The sequence below is a fragment of the Marmota flaviventris genome, chromosome 4 (genome assembly GCF_047511675.1).
Source record: "Marmota flaviventris isolate mMarFla1 chromosome 4, mMarFla1.hap1, whole genome shotgun sequence".
NCBI lineage: Eukaryota > Metazoa > Chordata > Mammalia > Rodentia > Sciuridae > Marmota > Marmota flaviventris.
In genome coordinates this window covers 5494199-5517094 of record NC_092501.1, presented here as the reverse complement: position 1 = coordinate 5517094, position 22896 = coordinate 5494199, and the positions used below count along the sequence as shown (strand labels likewise).

Genomic DNA, 22896 nt, shown 5'->3' with positions numbered 1-22896 from the left:
CAGCGCTCAGCACTGTTGCCCTGGGGGCCCAGTTCCCCACGGGTGGACTTCAGGGCACGCGCAGATGCAGCAGAGGGTTGGGTACTCTGTATCCGAGATGCAGCCTCCAGGGGGCTCCGCCCTTTGGTGCCTCTGGCTGTTCTGCACCAACCCCAGGCTTCCTGGGACTGTCCCTGAGTGCCTTTCTTCCTTCTGGCTGGATTTCCCATCCTCACCTCACAGTCTGTGCTGGGGGCAGGGGCAGTGTGAGCTGGGGGGCGCGGCTCGGCTGGAGCCTGTGCTTGCTGGTCCTCCCTGAAACCCCACCTCCTGCCTTAGGCCCTGTTCCCTCTTATCCAAGGTTTCACCAGGGCCTGGGCTGCTCGGGCTCCCTGCTGGACCCTGGCCCTCTGTTTTCGGGCAGTTCTGCTCTGTTCTGCTGTCGGAAGTGGGCCTGACCCTTTGCTCCCTGCCCTTGCATTTCTGCTGAGTCCTGAAGACGTTGAATGCTATGCCCTGCGGGCGGGGCCCTGGACACTGGCTAATGCATCCCAGCTCCTACTCTTGCGTGTCCCTCTCTCTGGACAGCCCCCAAGCCTGGCCACGCCTTTGTGGATTACAGAAAGGTGTCCCCTTGGGGTGTTCCTGCTGTTTGGTGGAGGGCTCAAGACAGCAGAGAGGAAGCAAGATGCCGGGGACAAAATAGGACCCCAGAGGCAGGCCCCCGATGACTCGGTCCTTCAGTCACACCTGCCTGTAGTTACCACCCAGCACAGTAGTGCTTTCAGATCCAGCAGATAGATGAACTCGTGACTGGCTTCCAGCTCCAGTGCTCTGATCACGGCACTGCTGCTCATTCTGGCATTAGCACAGGAACTTCAGGGGACACTTTACCCCCAAGCTATAGCACCTGCCAGCGCACATGGCAGTGCTGGGTGGGCTTGGGTGCGGGGGCTCCTACGATGGGATCCAGTCCTGTGCTCTGCCTGCCCCAGGGCGTCGAATCTCACCGGCTTTATTTCAGAGTCCCAAGGGCAGGGCTGGGACGGGGATGGATTTCCCTGTGCGGCCAGAGCGTGGGTATCGTATGGCCTTCTTGTGCCGTGACTATAAATTTGTGTTAGTCAGGAACATGTAGGGGCTTGACGGATGCAGGAAGGACGTGGAGGGGAAACATATTACTGGAAAATATGTCACCTAAAAAGGACTTTGTGACAAGGTTTGCTTGTGACAGTCCTTGTGTGATATTGGATGATATTTTGTGTGACTTCTGCTTTGACATCTTGGGCTGGCTTTATGAGAACTGTTCAGGGAGCGTGGAGGGGAGTGTGGCCAGGGAGGAAGAGCTATGTCCTGGGGACTGGGAGGCTGTCCTTCTGGGTGGGCTTGGGGACTGTTGCAGCCTTGGGACACTTGGGGACACACCGCAGGGATCAGGAGAATCTAGCACTTGGCTCCTCCCAATTTCTAGACCTGTGACCTTGAGCAACATCTTATCATCATCTCTAAGCCTTAGTGTTTTCACCCACGTAATGGGTAAGACAGGAGAATCCCTGAGATAGGGACCTAAAGTGAGTTAGAGGACACTGTCACGGTGCCACTCTGTGGTGAGGATTTCACGGTGCCATTGCAGGTTTCCTGGTCACGTCACAATCTGGAGACCTGGTTTCTAATGAGTCTTCTCTCCTCAGGCTTGTGTTTATCTGCTTCAGGCTCCAGGGAGGTTGTTTGAGGTTGTTGGAGGTCGTGAGCTCCTCTGGGTGCAGGAATGCCCTATTGTTAATCTCCGCATGCCCTGGGTGCCTGGGCTGTAAATGTGCCCTTGGTTGGACTGAATTGACTCGGTGATCACCAGTCTGTTCCGGCTCACCTGCAGGGTGAACTTAGCCCAGATGTGACAGGGAAAGGTTCTCGCTCTTCTGGCCTGAGTTCTGCTCAGGGATTAGTGGAATTGTTATTTCACCTGGTCTCAAGGGCTTTCTAAGTAAGGCATGAGGCCTTTGACACCTGCTCAGCTGTCACAGCTTCTTTGGTGCAAAGGGGAGCTGGCTGCAGAGGGATGCTGAAGCTTTTGCTGTGCCGGCAGCAGTATGGTCACTGTTTGAGCTCTGCAAGGAGGTGGTCACGTGACGCCTGGCCAGGCAGCAGCACACCCTCCTTCCTCCTCTTCTTGGCCTTGGAGTTTTTGTGTGCAGAACTGAGACACTAGTGCTCACGGCACAGGGTTAGGGTTACATGAACAGTGTGTGAAGTTTACTGGAATTTCCATTCTGACTAGGTGTAGAATGAAGTTTAACTTTGGCTGTTTCCATGATGATGATGGTTGTTGGTGATGGTTGTGATGGTGGTGGTGGTAGTATTGTTTGTAGTAATATTATTGTTGGTTGTGATTTTGGTGGTAGTCATGGAGGAGGTGGTGATGGTGTTGGTGGCAGTTGTAGTACTGATGGTGGTGATGGTATTGATGTTGTGCATGATGTGATAGTGTTGGTAGTAGTGGCGTTGGTAATGTGACGGTATTGTTGTGGGTGATGTGTTGATACTGGTGGTAGTATTGGTTGTGGTGGTGATGATGTTGGTGTTAATGATGGTGTTGGTGTTAGTGATGGTGGTAGTGGTAGTGCTGGTGATGTTGTGGGTGATGGTGGTAGTGGTAGTATTGTTGATGGTAGGAATGGTATTGGTGAGGTGGGTGATGGTGGTGATGTTGATGATGGCAGTGGTGGTGGTATTGGTGAAGATGATATGATGGTGGCAGTGGTAATAGTGGTGGGGACAGAAGTATTATTGATGGTTATGATAGTGATGGTGATGATGATGGTGGTGGCCATGTTGATGGTGGTAGTAGTGATGGTGTAGTGTTATTGATGGTGGTGATGGTGTTGATAGTGGTGGTGGCAGTGATAACAGTGGTGGTGGTTGCGGTATTATTGATGATCGTGGTGGTGTTGATTGTGTTAGTGGTGGTGATGTTGTGGGTAGTGGTGTGTGTTGATGGTAGTAGTGATGGTGTTGGTGGTAATGGTAGTGATAGTATTACTGATGGTTGTGATGGTATTGATGGTGGCAGTGTGGGGATGGTGGTGGTGGTGGGTTGATGGTGGTGGTGCTAGTATTGTTGTTGGTGATGCTACTGAGTGTGCTGGTGTTGATACACTGTACCCTGTAGATGGAGTCACAACCTTGAATGCCGAATGCCTGAGGGGCAAAGGCCTCGTGGGAATTAGCAAGGGTGGTATAGGCCTCATTTGTGGTTGGGAATTTTCCCAGAATACTGTCCTGGTGGAGGAAAGCTCTCTGTCAGCTGTTGGGGTTGGAGGGAGTGGGCTTCTCGGTAGTCAGTGAACACTGATGTTATTGGAAAACACTGTAGCTGGGTTCCATGAAGCAGCGGGAATCGCAGGGAAATGAGTGTTTTCCGATGTCAGAGCTGATGGAGGTTTAACAGTTAAAGTGAAATGGAGCGGAGGGGCACTCATTTTCCTGCTCAGTACATTTTAAATGTCGTGCGCGCTCGGGTCTGCTCTGTGTCCTGGTGGACACACTGGGGAGTCTGTTTGGGGCCAGGCTGCCTCCTGCCTCCCTCATCCTATTCTGCTTTTGTCCCTTCAGCAGGAACTCCGTGTGCCAGCAAGTGGGCTTTATAGCTTCTCGCTCAGTATTTCTCAGCTCTCCCTAAGTATTTCTACCACAGAGCAAAAGCGATTGTATTATGTGATGCTGTATTTTTATAGTCAGTTGAGGCGACTATTAAGATATAACATTGGCCCCCAGCAGCCCTGTGGGAGAGGCCCTGCCCTTACGAATCAGGGCCACCAAGTCCTGGACCGGGAGGCCTCTGGGGAGCATGAAGGCCCCCCTTGGGAGACCCTGAGCTTTGTTCTATGTTCTGCTCTTAAATCTCAAACTTTTCTTGTTCTTTATGATGGTAAAAAGTGTACCTGACATAACATTCCCGAGTTAGCAGTCCTGCTTCTTTTAGGTCTGTAGTCGTTGGCATTAGGTTCGTTCACATTGTTGGGCCACCGTCACCACTACCCATCGCCGGAGCTTTTTCACCTTCTCAGACAGGCACTCTGTGCCCATTAAGCAGGAACAGCGTCCCCCTGCCCTGCCCTGGGCACCCGTCATTCTCCTTTCTGTCTCTGGGAATTTGACTGCTCTCAGGACTTCATCTAAGGAGAATTTGGGTTTGACTTCTTTCACTTAGCGTGTCGCTCTGAAGTTCTTCTCTGCTGTATCATGTATCAGTTTCCTTCTTTTTAAGTCTGAGTAGTATTCTAGGGTGTGGCTAGACCATGTTGGATCCACTCATCTGAGGATAGACGTCTGGTTTTTTCCCAGTGTTGGCCTATTGTGAATAATGCTGCTGTTCACTCACCACATCGGTGTCTGTTCAAGTCCTTGTTTTCAGTTATTTCTGGTATATTCCTTGGTAGTGGAATTGTTATTTTCTTTTGGAGAACCCGTCAAAACCTCCACAATGGCTGATGAATTTAATCTTAGCTGTCATGTGCAGGGATCCATTTTCTTCAAATCCTTATCAAATCCTTACCAACACTATATACTATTTTTTTTCACTACTTTTTAATAATAGGTACCCCAGGTTTCTTGAAATATATGTATTTATTTATTTATTTTTAGGGGTACCCTTGAATAAATTCAGGAGCACTTGACCACTGAGCCACATCCCCAGCTCTATTTTGTATTTTATTTAGAGACAGGGTCTCACTGAGTTGCTTAGCACCTCGCTGTTGCTGAGGTTGGCTTTGAACTCGCTGTTGCTGAGGTTGGCTTTGAACTCGCCATTCTCCAGTCTCAGCCTTCTGAGCTGCTGGGATTACAGGTGTGTGCCACTATACCTGGCTCATATACTTTTCGAGGGTGCACAGGGGATTGAATTCAGGGGCACTCAACCACTGAGCCATATCCCCAGCCCTATTTTGTATTTTATTTAGAGACAGGGTCTCACTGAGTTGCTTAGCTCCTCGCTGTTACTGAGGCTGGCTTTGAACTCACAATCTTCCTGACTCAAGATCCTCCTGCCTCAGCCTCTTGAGCCACTGGGTCATATTTTCTTTTAGTTGTAGATGGACACAATATCTTTATTTTATTTACTTATTTTTTATGTGGTGCTGAGGATTGAACCGAGTGTCTCACACATGTGAGGCAAGCATTCTACCATTGAGCTACAATCCCAGCCCGGGTCATAAACTTTCCTTTTTTAAATGTATTTTTGGTTGTAGGTGGACACAGTATCTTTATTTCATTTTTATGCGGTGCTGAGGATTGAACACAGTGCATCATATGTGCTAGGCCAGCGCTCTACCACTGAGCCACAACCCCAGCCCCAGGTCATGTACTTTTTGAATGAGGGACTTTGTACTTTTCTTTTGCATCATGACCTGAAAACAATGTAGCCAGTCCTGGTGGGAACAGAGGCTACCTTGGGCTGGCTGCAGGCTGTCTGGGTATTCTGTGGTGTCTGCTGGGGAGCAGGAGGTTTTGGCCGGGGGTGGGATTGCCAGGCTGATGGGGAGGACAAGGGTCCGTGCTATTCAGGTCTAGGACATTTCCGAGTGGCCTTTTGAGCAGCGAGCTGCAGAGCATGACTCTCCCAGGCCCTGCTGGCTCCTTTTAATAGTCTCCTTGAATCTGTATTCGTGCAGGGTGTCCCTGTTACGTAAGGTTTGTTAGCAGATCTTTGGCCCTGTCTGTGCGGGCAGCGCCCCCCAGACACCTCTCAGTCACCACACGCTGTCTTCTCCATGTTTTGGGGCACTAGCCAGGAAAGGAAAATTTATCAAGTGACTAAGGAAAGATTTATCTTGTGCCTCCAAAAACTTAGGCTGCACGCTGACTGCCTCCCACTGCCGTGCCAGAGGCACGTGTTGGATCTGTATTATCCTCACGCCTGAAAAACTAGGTGACAAAGGTACCTGCCCAGGTCTAGCCAAGTTGGGGCCTGGACCCCTCCCTCAGACTGTGCGGGGATGTGCTCTCCCTGCTGCTGCCCGGATCTCCCTGCGAGGGTGGACATTCCCTCTTGTACCGGATCGTGCATCTGATCTAGCCCCCAGCTGCCTCTGCCAGTGTTGATTCTCCCACTGGGGAACAAGAGGGCAGTGTCTGGGCTGCTGGGCAGCTGGGGCGCTCACTAGCAGTTACCCTCCTAGTGCAAGCACATCCTGGGCCTCCGCTCTCTGGAGCATAGCCCTCTATCAGGATTTCTGGCAGCCTGGGATTATGCTGAAGGGGCTGGGAGATATGGTGGTCCTGACCTTCTTAGGCTGAGGCCCTGAGGCCTCGGAGCCCCTCTTCCCTGCTTGTTCAGAAGGGACTGGACTGTGCTGTTCCCGCTGAGTGAGTGGCAGGAGAGAAAGGTGCTGGGGGATGGGGTGGGAACAGGAGGACCATCAGAGTGTCCTTTAGGAAGATGGCAAGGAGTCTGTAGTATGGAGGGGCTGCTTTGCTTCTCAGATCCAGTACTCAGGCGTGTCTCTTACTGAGCCCTGAATGCACAGTGGAGGGATAGTGCAGGTGGCTCTCAGGGTCGGAGGAGGTGCAGGATCCTCAGCACAGAGGGAGCAGAGAGCTTTGAAACCTGACAAGCTCCCACATGGGAGGGAGGGAAGGCCAGAAACCCTGCCCAGGAGCAGCGGAGGGCTCCCTCCAGCAGCCTGTGTGAGGTTTCTTCATTAACACCCCACATGCGCTCGGCTTGATTGTTTTTCTCAAAGAGGGCTTGATTGTTTTTTAATCTTCAATTTTATATTTTATCAAAGCTAAGTAATGTAACACTACGGAGAAGGAATTTCAACAAACTACAAAGAAACCAAATGTTTTCTTGGCGATAAGGGAGTCCTTCCCAGGGGCTGCCTCCTCGCTCTGAGTGGCAGCTGACAGGGGACCCCTTCCAGACTTGGGGAAGGAGTTGCTGCTCCCAGATACCTTTGCCATGTGTAGCTTTTCACAGAGCACGGAGACCTCCAATCAAGGCAGAAACGGCCACTGGTTGAAAACACATTAACAGGAAGCTTCGGGGTGGGGGGTTCATTGCAGCCTTAATAGCTCTGAGCTGGGAATGAATGACCCAAATGTCCATCAATAGGAGAACAGATAAACAGATAAACACAGCGATGCGCTGATACAATGGCTTAGTATTCATTGGTTACAAAGAATGCACGCGCATGAACCTCAAAATGTTGAGCAAAAGAAGCCAGACATAAGGAAATCCATACAATACCACTTCAATGTACGTACTCTAAGAATTAGCGAGACTCATCGGTGGTAGTGGAAATTAGGAAATGGTGCTGGGAGAGGAAAATCTCTGGAGAGGGTGTGGGAGTGCTTTCTAGGACCTTCTATCTTGGTGCACGTTGCTTGTGAAATTGTCCAGATCTGATGGCACTGGCCACCTGAGATTGTGCATTTGATCATATCCACTGAAAGCGTCCATGGGGATGTATCTCTGCAGACCCTGGGGGTGCTCGCAGCTCCAGAGGTTCACTTGTCTTGCTGTGTGTGTGGTTACAGCTCAGGCACCCCTGCCTTCCTGTTCTACCTGGGAATATTGCTTCTTTTACTTGGTGGATTTTAACTCATGAGCTTTGTTGGGGTCCAAGAACCAGCCACACGGAAGGCAGGTGGAGAGGGAGGTACCAGCACACGGGGACCGCAGAGGGGCTCTGTGTTTGGGTATTTCGGCAAAGTATGTTTTCCGTGTCTGCCTGGAACGTGCTCATGGATGATGAAGACACCTTGACTTACAGGACAGGAGGACCGGGTGGAGCGGAAGGGGAGGCCCAGGGCCCTGCTGGACGGAGTGGAGGGCTGCCCTGTGTTGGCACAGGTTGGTGTGTGGCCTGGGCTCTGGTGACCTCTGACTTCAGTTTGGTTTATTCCTGGTCTGATGCTGCTCAGCCTTTCAGCTCTCTTCTCAGGAGGTCCCTGGTGAGGTCTCCTGTGAATGGAGGCCAGCGCCTGGGTGGGGTAGGTCTGGGGCTATGGGGCAGTGTTTTCTCCAGACCCCGCCTCCAGCAGAATCCCCGTGACCTGTGTGGTCTCTGTGGTCCCTGGAGCCAGTCCAGGTTATGTAGTTTGCTAATGAGGCTGTGTGAGCAGGTGGCCTGGGGCTCCTCAGCTTGGAGCCTGGCTTCCTGGGATGGGGCTGGCCCTGTGGGCAGGCTCCTGGGGAGGATCTAGGAAGTTGTCTGTGTTGGCCGAGACCCAGGTTTGGTATTTGGTTTCTATTATGAAATTTGGGCAAACAGAACCGCAGTGTTTTCCAGGGCACTTAGGATTCAGGTCATGGTTTTGCCACCTTGAATTCCTACACTGACTTATTAATAAACATTTGTGTCGCTCTGGGTGCTGGGCAGGGTGCAGAGATGGGGAGATAGAGGGCAGTGCGGAGCGAGGGAGGTGGGGAGAGCTTTGGCAGCCCTGCAGTTTGCAGGAGCTGTCCCTGGAGCGTGAAGCTGCAGGGAGCCCCTCCGCGCAGGGTTTGACCCTCACTGGGCACCTGTTCCATGGTGAGAAGGAGCAGGGGGTAGTCGCCGGGTGGAGTTCCGTCAGGTGTACGGGGCACTACTGAGAGTGCACGTGAGGCGCCTCAATGCACAGGGGAGGGTTTGTACTGAGGCTATGGTGGCCTGGAGGCCGGGCCAGGCAGCAAGTGCTGTGGACAGAGGCCCGTGGGGAGGGCACTGGGGTGCCCTTGTGCTTGAGTCTCCGTGACTCCTCTGCTCGTAGTCACGCGCTGTTTCCCCACGTTGATTACTGGCTTTACTTGTGGATTTGATATATATATAGAGAGATTTTTTTTTATGCTACATGCATAGTCTTTGTCATTAAGAGAACCAAATTAGCATTCCAGAATGTTCCTTTGTGCTTCCCTTTCTTTATTGTTGCCGCTGACATTTGACTTAATGGTTTGATGAAAAAGGAGAGGAGAAAGAGTAGCCTCATATTCTCAAATTGAACAAATATTCTCAAATGAATAAATCATTTGAGAATTTTCTCAGAAGCCCAGAGAGAGGAGTTGGGGATGTGGCAAAACAACCTTATCCTTGGGCCTCACAAATGAATGGTCCTAAACCCAATTTTTCTGTTCCCTCCTCTCTTTTCCTACGTGTCCCAGCTTGCGTCTGCCAGGTGGGGGCCCCAGGCCTCCTGTTCCCACTCCTCTCAGTGCAGAACTTGTCTGTCGGGTCTGGGAGGTGCAGGTCCTGTCCCGGCCTACTGCAGAGGAAGTGGGAGGAGGGACCACCCTCAACTCTGGCTGGCCCTCTCACTGGGCAGCCCAGGTCCTGCAGATCCCCGGGGCTCTGTCTCCCATGACTGGCTGGTCGAGCCATTGGTGGGTGGGCCAAGGGAGGTCCCAGTAAGGTCCCCTCAAGTCCCCCTTGCCTTGGGGGTAAGTGCTGGGCATTTTACCAGTATTTTCCCAAGTTGAATAACCTTTCTGTCTTGAAGAAATATGATTAAAGAGATTAAATCTTCCTCTTATCTCATCTGTGCATCTCCTTGTGGCTGAGGGAATGCAATGCCAAAGTAGATAATTTTCAGGTCAGCTGTCTTTTCTTATTTGTGGACGGATTTGCAAAACCTCATCAATAAGGGGGCCAGTAGTTTTGTACTAAAATGGACTTTATGAAGGATGAGAATGTAGGAGGGCGGAAGCTCCTTCCTGCCCTGGGAGAGCAGTCAGCACCCAGCCCTGCCTTCCCCAGCCCTGCTGTGCCCGCCCCGTGGCCTTTTGGACTGGCTGGAAATAAGATAGAGGCCGGCTAGCTGTGGATAAGACACACCGTGATATTTTATTCTGAAGAAAGATATTAAAATGTCTTTGAATTGTGTCTATCAGTTCAATTAGAATCTGAGAAAAGGCTCTTTTATATTTTTCTTTTCATACTCTTATCTTTTCCATCCCTCCCACCTGTTTCCCTCCAAAAGGCAGAAAGAAATACAGAATAACAAATGGCAGTTCCTTTATCCTACCGTGCCCCTGCTCCGACTCTTTAATTATTCAGATGAGTTCCTTGATTCTAATATCCAAACAGTGCATGAAATACGGCCACAGGGGATTGTATTGGCAGGGAGGCAATCTCTCTATTCCAAAGGAGGAAAGATATGAAGCCCAAAAGGACTTCGGGGTGACTTTGAAAAGAGTCTCTTTCTCGTGGGATGGGCGTTCTGTCGGGCACACGCACACAGGCACCCAGGCACCGGGAGGTTCTCTGACCTTGAGCTCTTCTTCTTTCGCTCATCGCGTGTCTCTTCCCTGTTTGACCTGGGTGTGGAGGCTGCTGTGCCTGCCAGGGTGTGTGCCCGGGAGCCCTGGGTGTTCCGCAGTTCTCAGCAACACTAATGCTAAGTCCACTGTTGACCTTTTACTTTTATTCACTATATTAAAAAAAAAAAATTTGTGGTAGAACATATGGAACATAACATTGACTGTTTTCATCATTTGAAAGTGTGCATTTCAAGGGCCTCAGACTCATTCATGTTGTTGGTCACCCATCGTCCTGTCCCTCTGCGGGCTCTTTCCACTAACTCCCCACCCCTTTTGTGCCTGGCCTACTTCACTCAGCACAGTGTCTTCCCAGTGTCCTTGTGACTTGTGTCCGTTTCCTTCCTTACAAGTTCAGATACATCCCGTTGTGCACATCTTTCATATTTTGTGAATTCATTTATCTGTTGGGGAACCCTCGGGTCGCTTCCGTCTTTGGGCTCCTGGGCTCCTGGTGTGCAGTGTCTGCTCGGTGCCCTGCCGTGCTCCTGGGGTGCGTGCCGGTTGGTGATGCTTTCCATTCCTGCCGGCAACCTCACCTTGGGGTTTCTTCTGACCCTCGCCAACGCTTTTACTGCTAGGGGAGGGGCTAATAGCAGTTATAATGCGGTCCGCGTGTGTGTGAAAGGCAGCTCTCTGGTTTTGGAATTGACTGGTGATATTATATGCTTATTGGCCTTATTCTGAACACCAGTCACTTATCAGATACAGAATCTGCAAATCTATTCTGTGGATCACCTTTTTACTCTGTTAATGGTATGTTTTCTACATTCAAATTTTTTATTTTACATTTAAATTATTTTTATTTAAAAAGTAATACTTTAACATAATATTTTTAGAAATAAATGTTTATTTATTTTTTGATATAGGGGAGGTGGAGAAGGAAGTGGAACCAGATGTAGCCCCAGGGTGCAGTCATCCCACAGTCTTTACCATTGAGCTAAATCCCTGATTTTTCACTTTTTATTTTTGTGTGTTTATTTTGAGACAAGGTCTTGCTACATTCCAGAGGCTGATCTCAAACTTGGTAATCCTCCTGTCTCAGGCTCCCAAGTTGCTGGAATTATAGGCATGCACCACCTTACCTGGAACTGTTTTTAATTTTGATGGAAGGCCACTGGTTATTTTGTCTTTAACTGTACTTTTAGTGTCATAACCAAGAAATCATTGCTAAAGCCCAATGTCATGTTTTTTCTAAGAGTTTTCTAGCTTTCACTTTTATGCTTAGGTCTTTCAGCTATTTTGAGTTAATTTTATGAATAATATGAGGCATAGCTTTATTGGTTATTTCTAAGTGGATATCCAGTTTCCTAGTACCATTTGTTGAAGAGTCTGCTGTCTCCCCATTGAAAGGTGCTGGCATACCTGTTGATGCCTTTGACCTTGAATGTGAGGGTTCACTTCTGTCTGTTTCATTCCATCCGTTTGTGAATTTGCTTTATGTGAGTGATGCACTGTTTATGTCACTGTAGCTTTGTACTAAGTATTAAAATCAGGAAATGGGAGGCCTTCCCTTCTTTCTTCTTTTTTGACGACGTTGTTTTGGCTGTCCTGGGTCCTTGAGATGGATTTTCCATTTCCCTGAGAAACTGTGCTGGTGTTTTGGTAGGTGTCGGGTCGGATCTGTAGATCACTTTGGACGACGTTGACATCTTGATGTGTCCATTCTCCTCCGTGATGAGCAGGAATGGTTTTCCATGGGCGTCTCATGTCTCTTTCAGCAGTGTCTCGTATTTTTCAGGGTGTGAGTCTGTTGCTTCTTTGGTTAAGTTTATTCCTAAGTATTTTCACTCATTTCTTCTTTAAAAAATGTTAATGGTGCCATTAAAGCCTGGCTTGACTCTGCTCCCCCCTCCACTTGCCTCCCATCTGTCATCTCGTGTTAGAGGACGTGCTGTGTGCCAGGTACGGGAAGGCTGTAGAAAGGGGACACAGGTCTGTCCTTAGGAGCCCACGTCCTCCCAGAGGAGACGGACAGGATGTGGCCAGTGCTCCCAGCCTCTGGATTTGGATTCTGGTTGGTCCCTGTTCCAGGAGGCTCCAGCCCTGCCCAGGGTTGACTTGCCTGCTCTGAACACCAGTCTGATTTAGGGGCCAGCACCAGGCAGGGATGCGTCTGTCCACCTCCTTTTGATGACAGAGTTTAGGATGCCAGGCCCCAGCTCTACATGGGTGCTGCCCAGGGTCACCTGGCACTAAACTGCCACCAGTGCTGTTGGGCGTGTTGGGTGCTGAGCTGCTCGCAGCAGTGTTGTTGACCTTGTTTTCAGATCTCCAAGCCGGGGGCAGGGGCCTGGCCTCTTCCTCAGGGTCACGTTCAAAGCGTGTGTATAATGCTCTGGTTCTTTCTACCCAGTCTCTCCTGAGTGGCCTGGTGTGAAATCTCTCCCTAGAGGGAGGCTGTGGGATGACTGTGCCCCGGGGCTACGTCTGGCTCCACTGCCTTCTCCACCTCCCATCGCCTCTCCCAGCAGATCAGAGCGGGGGCTGACCGAGGTTTGGACCATGTGTGTTGCTGGCACAGGCTAGGGTTTGTGAAACCCAAGGACAGGCAGATGGCCCTTTCATATGCAGCCCTGCAGGACACAGACAGGGTCCTGGCCCCCATCTGGTTGAGGGCATGGTCTGCATCTTCCTGGTTCCCAAGAGGACGCTGCCCTTGGACCAACGTATTTCCAACTGACGACTAGACAAAGGGAATGAAGCCACAAGCAGAGCGATTAATTTTTCCAAATTGACTTATTAAATGAATTCAATTAACTTATTAAGCTGCTCCTTGAAATCCTGAGGTCCTGTTTCAAAGGTGAATGGGATACAGGAAGCACTCTCGAGCTAGGTGATTTGGAGACGTAGGAGTGACCAGGCTCATGCCTTGGCCTTTGATGCCATGGGCGAGGCCTGACACCTTGGTCATCTTGTTGGATGGAGAAGACCCAAAGCAGCTGAGAAAGCTGATGTTGTGTCTCTCCTGTTGATAGAATGAATCTGTACCTCCTGACATTTTGCAGAGGGCAAGACCATTTTGAAGAGGAACAAATGATGGTTTTCTTTCACTTAATTGCAAACCACCTGAGAAGAGGATGTCCGTGATCTGGTTAAGTGGTTGTCCCTGAGTACCTGTGAAGCCTGGCGGTGTTCGTTAACAGGGGTGTGGGGTGTGGGGGTGAGGGTGTTTACCTCCCCCAGATCTGATTGGAGAGACAGACCTGTAGAGAAGCAACTCTGCAAGGTGGTGGGTGGTGAGGGGTTTAAGGAGAGTTTGGAGCAAGCATCTACTTCAGTTATGCCTGCAACACTTTTTGGTGCTGGAGAAAGACAGGCTTGAGTTAGGACTGGGGAAGGGTGCAGAATTAACGGCAGGCCTCTGTGGACAAGTGGGGTGTCCGAGGTAGAGGAGGAGGGTGTTCCCAGCAGAGGGGCAGCTTCTGGAGCACCTGGGAGGGAGAGGGATGGGGCAGGGTGCGTGGGGTGTGGTGAGATCGCACGGCAGGTTGAAGTCAGGTGGCCCAGGGCCTGGAAGGCTGAGCTGCAGCATTTAGCCCTCTTCAGACAGCCCAAGGCCAGGTGCAGTGTTGTGGAGGGAGGCTTCAGGAAAGCCACTCTGGTGCTGGAGGCAAGAGGAGAGAGTCTGTGGGCCTCACAGATGGGTGGAGGAGAGTTGGCCAGGCAGTTGTGGGGGGGCAGCCTGGAAGGGAGGACACGGGGTCCCAGGGCAGTTTACGGTGCCACCTTGAGCTTGCAAGAACTCTGCTGTAGGCCCCAGGGTTTCCATCTGCAAGGTGGATGATGGGCTGCCGGTGGACTTTCCATGTGAGAAGGGTCCAGTAGGCTTTTGTTTTGCCCTAAGGAGAGTTCCATGTCGTCAAATACTTCAGCTGCACCGATTGAGAAGGCTGTACCATTTTTATCCTCTACTCTGTGAACATGATCAATTACATTGATTGGTTTTTGAATATTAAACTAAATTTTTGTTTCTGGAATTTTCCTTGTGAGGGGGAAACTTCATTAGCAGGTGTTTCAGACCTGGGTGGCCCTTGGTGAATGCACAGGCATATTTGCCTGTCAGAGATCCCCAGACTGGATGTTGTGATTTTCAGGGAGCCATCAGGAGGGCCGTCCGAGGCTCTGAGGGGGCTGTTCCTGTTTTGAACTAAGTGCTGGGAAAAGGCTCTGCAGGGATGTGGGACCCTGGCCTTCATCCAGGCTGACCGTGGCTCTGCACAGTGTCCCATTGGCTGCTTGTAGATGGGTAGATTCTGAGCTGCTAGAAACCCTGATTGAGGGAAACAGAACAAATCTCTAACCACCTCCTTGAATTAGTCTGAACATGCAAAGCTTGTAACTCCCTCCATGGTCCATGAAATATACTTTGTGAATGTCAGCAAATGCTGTTATTTACTATCATTGTGATTATTACCATCAACATCACAATCATTATCACCATCACCATTATCATCATCATCACTTCTACCATTATCATTACCACTGTCATCATCATCACCACCATCACCATCACCATCATCACCAGCATTACCACCATCATCACCACTATTACCATCATCACCACCATCATCACCATCATAACCATCATTACCACCATCATCACCACTATTACCATTATCACCACCATCACCATCACCACCATTATCACCATCAGCATCATTAGTATCATTGCCATCACCATCATCACCATCATCACCATCATCACCATCATCACCATCACCATCACCATCACCATCACCATCACCATCATCACCACCATTACCATCAACACCACATCATCACCATCACCTCACCATCATCACCACCATATCCATCATTATCACCTTAACATCTTAACCATCATCATGTCTTAACCATCGTCACTAACATCTTAACCATCATCATATCTTCACCACAAAGAAACAGTCAAGCCCTTTTTGAGGAAACAGTCATCACCAGCAGCAGCATTTGTGGTGCCCCTGGAGTTGTATCAGCAGCAGAGGCAACAACCTCAACTCTAGCGTCATTCCGTCAGCATGACGAGCGGCACTGGTGCAGATGGAATTCTTCCTCCCTTCCTTATGGACAGGAGTCCTAGTTCTCTTCTGACATCACTGGACAGCTGTTTTAGGGTGATCAGGAGAGTGAGCAGAGGTGATGGCCTTGTCTTTCTAAACCTCGGATGCTCATAACCTGGATGAGGCAGAGACTAGAGTGATAATTCTTTATTTTTGGAAAAAGATTGTCGCTCTGGGCTGCTGCAGCTGTTTACAAGGAGAGGAAAAGAGCCTGCCAGGAAGGCCCCTCGCGCGGGGCTCGTCTCTGTGCCCTCTCCCACTCCACTTGTCACAGGTAGCATTCAAGCTTCTGCACTGGGCTCTGCTGTCCAAGGTTGAGGTATCCACAGGGATGTATATTAGTAGCAGATAGTGTCCATCTGTAACTGAGCCGGTAAGCAAGGTAACTGGGTTTGAGAGAGAGGGGTGGTCTGCACTCACAGCCTGACCCCCAGAGGCAGGGGCTTGTGGGGGACGCACACCCTGGTCTCTCCAGCCTCTAGAGCTGCTGCATCCCTTGGCTGCTTTCCCCTTTCTTTGTAACACTTTGACTCATTTCCTCTCTGGACTCCATCTCTCCTGCGTCCCACTCGTGAGGACCTTTGTGATTACCTTTCTGGCAATTCCGAAAGGCACATCTTTAGAGGACGTTATTCTGTCTGCCACCCTCTTGTCAATGACTCTTACATTGTAGTCTCTTGGTTCACCCTTATATCTGGTCATTTAGTTGTTAACTTGAACACAGGGCCAGGGCTGCTTAGCCAGTGCCTCCGCCCTGACCCTGCTGTGAGACCTGGGGCCACATGCACACCCCTCTGGGGCTCTTTTCTCCTCCACTTACAAAATCATGGATCTTGAGGTTCATTTCGTAGCTGAACTTGTGGTTTCTGAATCTGTGTGTGAGATTCCACTGTCCACTTCCGGGATAGGGATGGGATGGGCATTTGAATGTGAACGGCTCGGGAAGGGATGACGTGTGAGCTTCTCAGAGGCACACGTCCAAATGCATTTACGCTTGACCTTCTCATTTTATCTTACTTTATTATTTTTCACATCTGCTTTCCCCTTACCTATAGCAGAATACAAGCTGGTAGGCATGCTGGTAGGGGTGGTGGGCGTGTTATGGTTCCTGTGTGTTAAGGATATGGTTATGTTGAACCAGGGAGTCAGCATATGCTCTGGGCTTCCTTTACCTGGCATGGTTATTTCCTGTTAAAGAGTCACCATAAAATGCTAAATAAACTTAATAACTACTAATAACCATCTCTGTCAGTTGAGGACACTTACATTTTATGAATTTGGGGGAAAGATAGGAAACTACCTGAGAAAAATGGATTTTTTAATACATATATGATTTTTTTTTTGAGATTTTTAAAGAATTTTTAAGACCGTGTCCTTGCCTTGACTTTTATAAAAGGACTCTGGAAGCTAAAAAAATCCTTATAGCAGGAAAAACAAAATACCTACAAATACAAGAACCATCACCATTACTGAAGTATTTTCCGTGCCCCATTGTACCCTTTAAGATGCAAAATGCACCCACAATTCTGAGTTGGGTGTCATGGTCCTTATTTAACAGACTGAGAAACTGGAGATAGATGGGTAGTCACATGCAGGCGGCCCCCCAGGTGTTCAGAGGTAGGGGGTCTCCTGCTCAACTTGTCGGTCTCTAGAGACTGTGAATGTGGGGCTCCTGGAGGCTGCACAGCCTGCAAGTCTAGCCTGCCTCTGCAGCCCAGGGCAGCTCAGTTCCTTGAGGCTACCCCCTGGAGGCTGCGTGGGGGTCCTGTCCTCAGAGGTGGAGGCATGCAAGATTGAAAGTCTTGTAAAAATAAGTCTTTTATTTTAGTTTGGGAGACTGGTGCATACAGATCAAAATATGAAGGGGTGAAGTGGGGTGTGTGCTGGGGCTGCTCAGAGGAGCAGAGTTGAAAGAGCAAGCAAATTCAGGGCCTGGTATTGTGGACGAGGTGCACCCTGTGGGCAAGGGAGTTCTGTGCTGGTGCACACAGGGCTGCAGGCTGGCCCCTCCAGGGAAGCGGGCTTGGAAGGGAGGTGAGGGAGGTGTTAGGAGAGGACATGGCGTATTCCTCAGGAATAAAAGGGAATGAAGTCCTGATACCAGATTTTACTCAGGGCACCCTTGAGAGCATCATGCCAAGTGACAGAAGTCAGATGCACCGGGCAGATGCTGTGGGGTTCCACTTGTGAGCTGTCAGATTCATGGGGACCCAAAGTAGATTAGAGGTTGCAGGCTGGGAGGGAGAATGGACGTGGCGTTTCTGAAGTTTGGAGAGACGGAAGCGTTTTGGAAACAGGTAGGGGAGATGGTTGTACGACATTGTGAATGTACTTAATGTCACTGGATCGTACATTTAGCAGTGGTTCAAGTGGCAAATTTTGCATCACATTACACTTCGTGCCATTAAAAATAAATGATCCTGGTCGTCTGGTGTGATGGGAGTTAGGAACGTCTCCATACCAGGGCCTTGGCTTGGTGTGGAGGAAGAGGCCCCTTTGTGGGTGTCAGAGAGGATGAGGCGAAGACTGTGATTCAATTTGACAAGCAAACAGCATTAAGAACAAGCACAGATAACCGAGAGTAGTTGACCCCTCCTCCATTAACACATTTCCCCCCTTTTCTCCACAGCGTTTTATAACTACGACGCCAGAGGAGCCGATGAGCTTTCTTTGCAGATCGGAGACACGGTGCACATCCTAGAGACCTATGAAGGTGTGTTATTTTGCTGTCTTTTCTCCTGCTGTTTTGGACAGTTGAATCCTTTTTCAGTGCCTATGACCAAATACGTATGTCATCACATTCTGTTTTTGTGATTATTTTTTTTTTATAGGTGGCTGCTGTTGGGGGTAAAGGTATTGGGGTAGCTCTCCTTTTTAAAATAAGATCAACCTAAACTAAAAATCCCCATTTTTAACATCTAAAAAAACCCCCATGGGCACCTTAGTTTGCAAGTGGATGTAAATCGTGGCTGTTCATAACCGACCACTTGATTAAAAAAACCAGCTCTAAGATATTTCAGTGTTTGGTCTGTTGCTTTGATGTGTTGGTGTGAACTGTGAAGTTTTAATGCTGTCACTATTTCTCATTCTCTTTCCTTTTTCTTTTTATCTGTGACCCCCACCTTCTCAGGGGTGAGCAGATTGTCACAGCTCTGTGGGATGCAGTCCAGGGAAGCAGTCCTTACAGTCATTCACTAAAGACCCTGTGGTCATAGTGTCTTTCCGGCATCCTTGTTAATTTTCAGGCAGTTGGTTTTCATATTTAGTGTTTTGCAAATTATTTGAGCAGACCATCTTCATTTTATGCTGTGCTTATCATCGCATAGAAGGGAAGAGATGATGGGCTGGCCGTTTTCTTTATTTTTTTGCAGTGCTGGGCTTGGAACCCAGGGCTTCACGCATACTAGGCGAACAGACGCTCTCCCGCTGAGCCCCACCCCCAGCCCTGGGCTTGTTTTTTTTAACCACTGCTGCAATCTGGATGTTAAGATTGTGTTTTCCTGTTGTTGGGTTCATTTTCTGCTTGAAGGGGTGATTCCCATACAGCATGCGAATAAAAAGAACTGATTAAGATGGATCATTTAAATAACCAAATTGCTTTTAGACCAGCTTTAGCTAAACCCTTCCAAATGGGAGAGGGAATCGTAGACATCCCATAGCAATCAACAAATTGAACATCCAGCTCAGTCTTCACAATCCACTTTGCACAAGAATGAGCTGCGCTAGACTTGTGTGTATCAGGTGAGCCGTGCCTGGCTCAGGTGTCCTTGGGGACACCTCTGAGACACACAGATGCATTAAAACAGGCATGGCTGTGGCCCTCTCTCTTTTCCCCTTCTGATGCGTGCTGACTTAAAACTTACTCTGTTTGCACGTCTTACCCTGAAAGTCCTATCTCAATTTTTTTGTATATGTGTTAGTGGCGTATGGCTGGGAACAGTTGTCGCTCTGCAGAACAGAGCTGTTCCTTAAGTGAATCGGTAGTTGTGAGGGGCACTGGCTGCTTGTTTCCAATGTTGACAGCTGACAGTTGGATTTCCTTATCTATTCTCGGTACATATTGCCCGTGGCTTAGAGGAAACAGAGAAATTAAGTAGAGGTTAGGGATCAACCCTTTCATCTCAGACTGAAGGGAAATGCTCTGATATCTTCTTTATTTTTGCTGCTGGTCAGTTGAACTTGAAATCGTGGGTAATAAACTGGGCTGTGACATCATTCCTGAGTAGTTAACGATTTCCTGCAGGGCCCCGGATGTAGGGACTTCAGTGTCTTGTTCCTTGCTTAGGAACAAGAATGCACTCTTTAAACAGGGCCCTCCTTAGACGTCAGCTGTCCTTGGGATGCACTTCCAGGTCATCTGAGAGTGAGTGGCCTTTGGCTCTTTGGCCGACACCGCGAGGGGCTCTTCACGGAGCCTTCCTCTCAGGCTGGACCAGCCCTCTAAAACATTTCAGTCTTCATAGACTCTGACATGAAATGGATTTCCCTCCCTTGACAGCTAACGGCTTGGTTTTGATCAGTCTGATCAGAGAGATCCATTTAGGGAATTAGATGCAAATTTGAGAAACTTGGTGACGGCGTCAAGTAGAAGTGGACTGGTTATTTCCATTGTTTTCCTCGTGTTCTGTCTACGATTCATGGTCCGTCTTACAGCTTGTTCTCCCAGCCCCTGTAAGAAAAGTTTTCTGCCTTTCTCTGTGATCCCTTCCGGTGGGCCAGGCTTGTTCCCAGGATGTAGCTTCAGATGGCTCCCCCGCAGGGACTTGCTTTCCCCGGTCACTCTTTATTAAATAAGGTTCTGAGAACACGTTTGCCTTCAGGTTGTGGTTAATTGCTCTTTCTCAGGCTCCGCCAGGCCTGGAGCCCAGAGCACAGAAAAGACACTGCCAGGTCCCTGTGGAGGGGGAGGAGCTTGCGGCATCCAGGGACAACCTGATGCCAGGTCAAGTGACTCTGGTGTGGCCATGACAGTTCTGCTGTCTGCTCATTTCCATGAGGGTCCCCAGGGGCTGAAGGCCTTACCTGGGGGAAGCTGCAGGCATCACTTATAGAGATCAGGAAATAGTCCTTTTGGTTCAGCCACAACATTAAAATTTTAAAAGTGTTAATGACTATTATATTTTATTCCAAAATGACCTGCTATTTTCCTGTGCTGGACTGTGGCCTCCCTGAGTCCAGGGACTATGTTTTGCCCAGATTTGCCTGTCTCTTGGGTCAGTCTCTTTTTGACCAGTTGCTTGCCTCGGTGGAGGCTGCTGCAAGCCCTGTGAGTTCTGCTAGCTAAGACTCTCCTACCCCAGCCTCCTCCCTGCTTTGCAAGAAGGAGGTCACAGTGTCCCATCCCCTCATTCTCCAGGTGACATTCTCTCCCTGTCGGACTGACTGCAGTCTTGCAGGCTGGTTTGTGGTTTGGCCCCTGCCTGTCTGAGGGGCTTTCTGGGTCTGAGCTCACGGAGGACAGAGGTTGGGTCCATCCGTTTCTGCGTTTGTGCACCGAGGAAACTTCTGACACACAGTTCAGTTAGATGAGGGAATAATGCTTCAAATACCTGGGGAAGCCAACTGTAGGCCCGCACTTTGCTTAGGAAGCCCATTTAAAAGGAAACTAGCATCTGTTGACATTAAGTGATGCAAGATCCCTCCTTGTCCTCACGGTGTGCTCCCCCTGCCCCTCCAAGAAACAATTTTGCTCTGTTTGAAGGGGTCTTGTTTACCCGAGTCCTCGCCCTATTGGGGGTGTGTTGAACGTAGCCTCAGCTCTCCTTCTGCCTCTAGAAGGGGCTCCCCTCCTCCCAGTGTAGCTCCAGCTGCTTTGCCAACGCCCTCCCAGTCGTGGGTGCTCAGATGGCCGCTCTGCCAGCCGCCCTGGGTCCTGAGCCGTGAACACACCTGTCTGTCCCGCGGATGTCTTTGGGCTGTGTTTCCTGAGGTGGTTGCTGGTCTCCTTCAGTGGGGACCCTCCCTTTAGGTGCACTGGGCCTGTTGCTCCCTTGCTGGCAGCTGTAATCCACATTCCCTGCTGCGTTGTTCTTACCACTCTTGATAACTGTGTAGCAGTGCTTTTTAAAAAAGCTTTTGATTCATTTTTTTTTAATTTTAAATTTTTAAATTTTTTTGGTACCAGAGTTTGAACCCAGGGGCACTCAGCCATTGAGCCACATCTCCAGCCCTTTTTATTTTTTATTTTGAGACAGGGTCTTGTTAAGTTGCTTAGGGCCTCGATAAGTTGCTGAAGCTGGCCTTGAATTTGTGATCCTCCTGCCTCAGCCTCCTGAGCTGCTGGGATTATAGGCATGCATCACCGCACCCAGCTTAAGTTGTCCTTTCTTGTTAGTGAGTTTGAGCATCTCTCAAATGCGTAAGTCTTTAGGCTTCTTCTTTATGCATTGTTTCTACAATTTGCTCTTATTTTTATTTGGTTGCTGCTTTCTTCTTTCCTCTGTGAAATTTCCTTATCCTTATTAATCCTTTGTCAGTTTCAGAAAACAATGGACATATTAGTGTTGAAATGCAGGAAGGACATAATAACAGGGTAAAGGACAGTCCTCCAAATTGAGCAAATGCAGTTTGAACAGCTCATTAGGTTCACCTTCTCTCCTCTTGCACTTTGCTGTCTGTGGACACTGTCACTGGTGGCACTGACTCGGGGCTGGGGTATCTGAAACCTCTGGACTCCACTGTGGCTATCAGGAGTTAACCCTTCAGATACGCGCCTGATGTCTGGACACTTACTATCTGCAGTGCCCCCTGCTCAGGCTGGGGTTTCTGTCATTTCTTAATGTTTTGCTTATCTTAATACCATCACTTTTTGGTTCCCAAACCGCCTTCCCCCCTGGTTGTTAAAATTGCTTCTTTTTGAGATGGGGCAGAGGGTAATTGCTGCTGCGTTTGCCTGTTCCCAGATCTGTCTGGGCTTCTCTCTCATGCCTGGACGTCCTTGGTATCTAGGTTTGGCTTTTTGATAATGTATACAACTCGGCGTTTGGTGAATCCCTGTGAATTTACCCAGCTTACACATTTTCCAAGTGTTGTCTGCCACTCTCCAAAGAGGTCCTTTGCCTCCTGTGGGGCAGGGTTGGGTCTGTCTCTGAGCTTTGGGTTTGCTTTCCAGAGGTAAGTTTGCCTGGAGGGACTGCAGAATGTTTGGGTAGGAAAACACCCACCTGACTTCAGGGTATGGTACAGTGGTCAGGAGACGGTTACAGGCCGTGGACCCCTGTCATTTGCAGGGACACACTCCTTCACAGAGTCTGCGGGAGGTACTGGGTGGGGTCAGGTCTGTCTGCTGGTGAGGTGACTGCTTTCAGTGTTTGATATAAATAGGGAGTCCTTCCCTTGTTTACTTTCTCTCTTTCTGGAGAAAAGGGAAATTGAGTCCAGGCAACCCCCAGGGGGTAGGTGGGCCTCTGCTGGACCACACTTCCTGCTGCCGACAGTCTGGCCACAGAAGCGCTTTGTGAGATCATGGCTGCCCCAGGGCATGGCTCCTCCTGTGGAGAGGGAGGAAGTTGGTTCTCAATAGGTTTTCTGTGCAGTGCAGCTCTTGATGATCTGAGGGTGCTG

General features: G+C 49.4%; 1 protein-coding gene across 2 annotated transcripts in view; it reads left to right on the top strand.

Moving 5' to 3' along the window:
* Positions 1-22896, top strand: part of Dock1 (dedicator of cytokinesis 1) — a 450610-nt gene that overhangs the window by 28528 nt on the left and 399186 nt on the right. For both annotated transcript variants that reach the window (XM_027930051.3, XM_027930050.3), the window contains exon 2: positions 17963-18046. In XM_027930051.3, coding sequence (XP_027785852.1) covers positions 17963-18046 — 84 coding nt within the window. The remainder of the gene's footprint in view (positions 1-17962; positions 18047-22896) is intronic.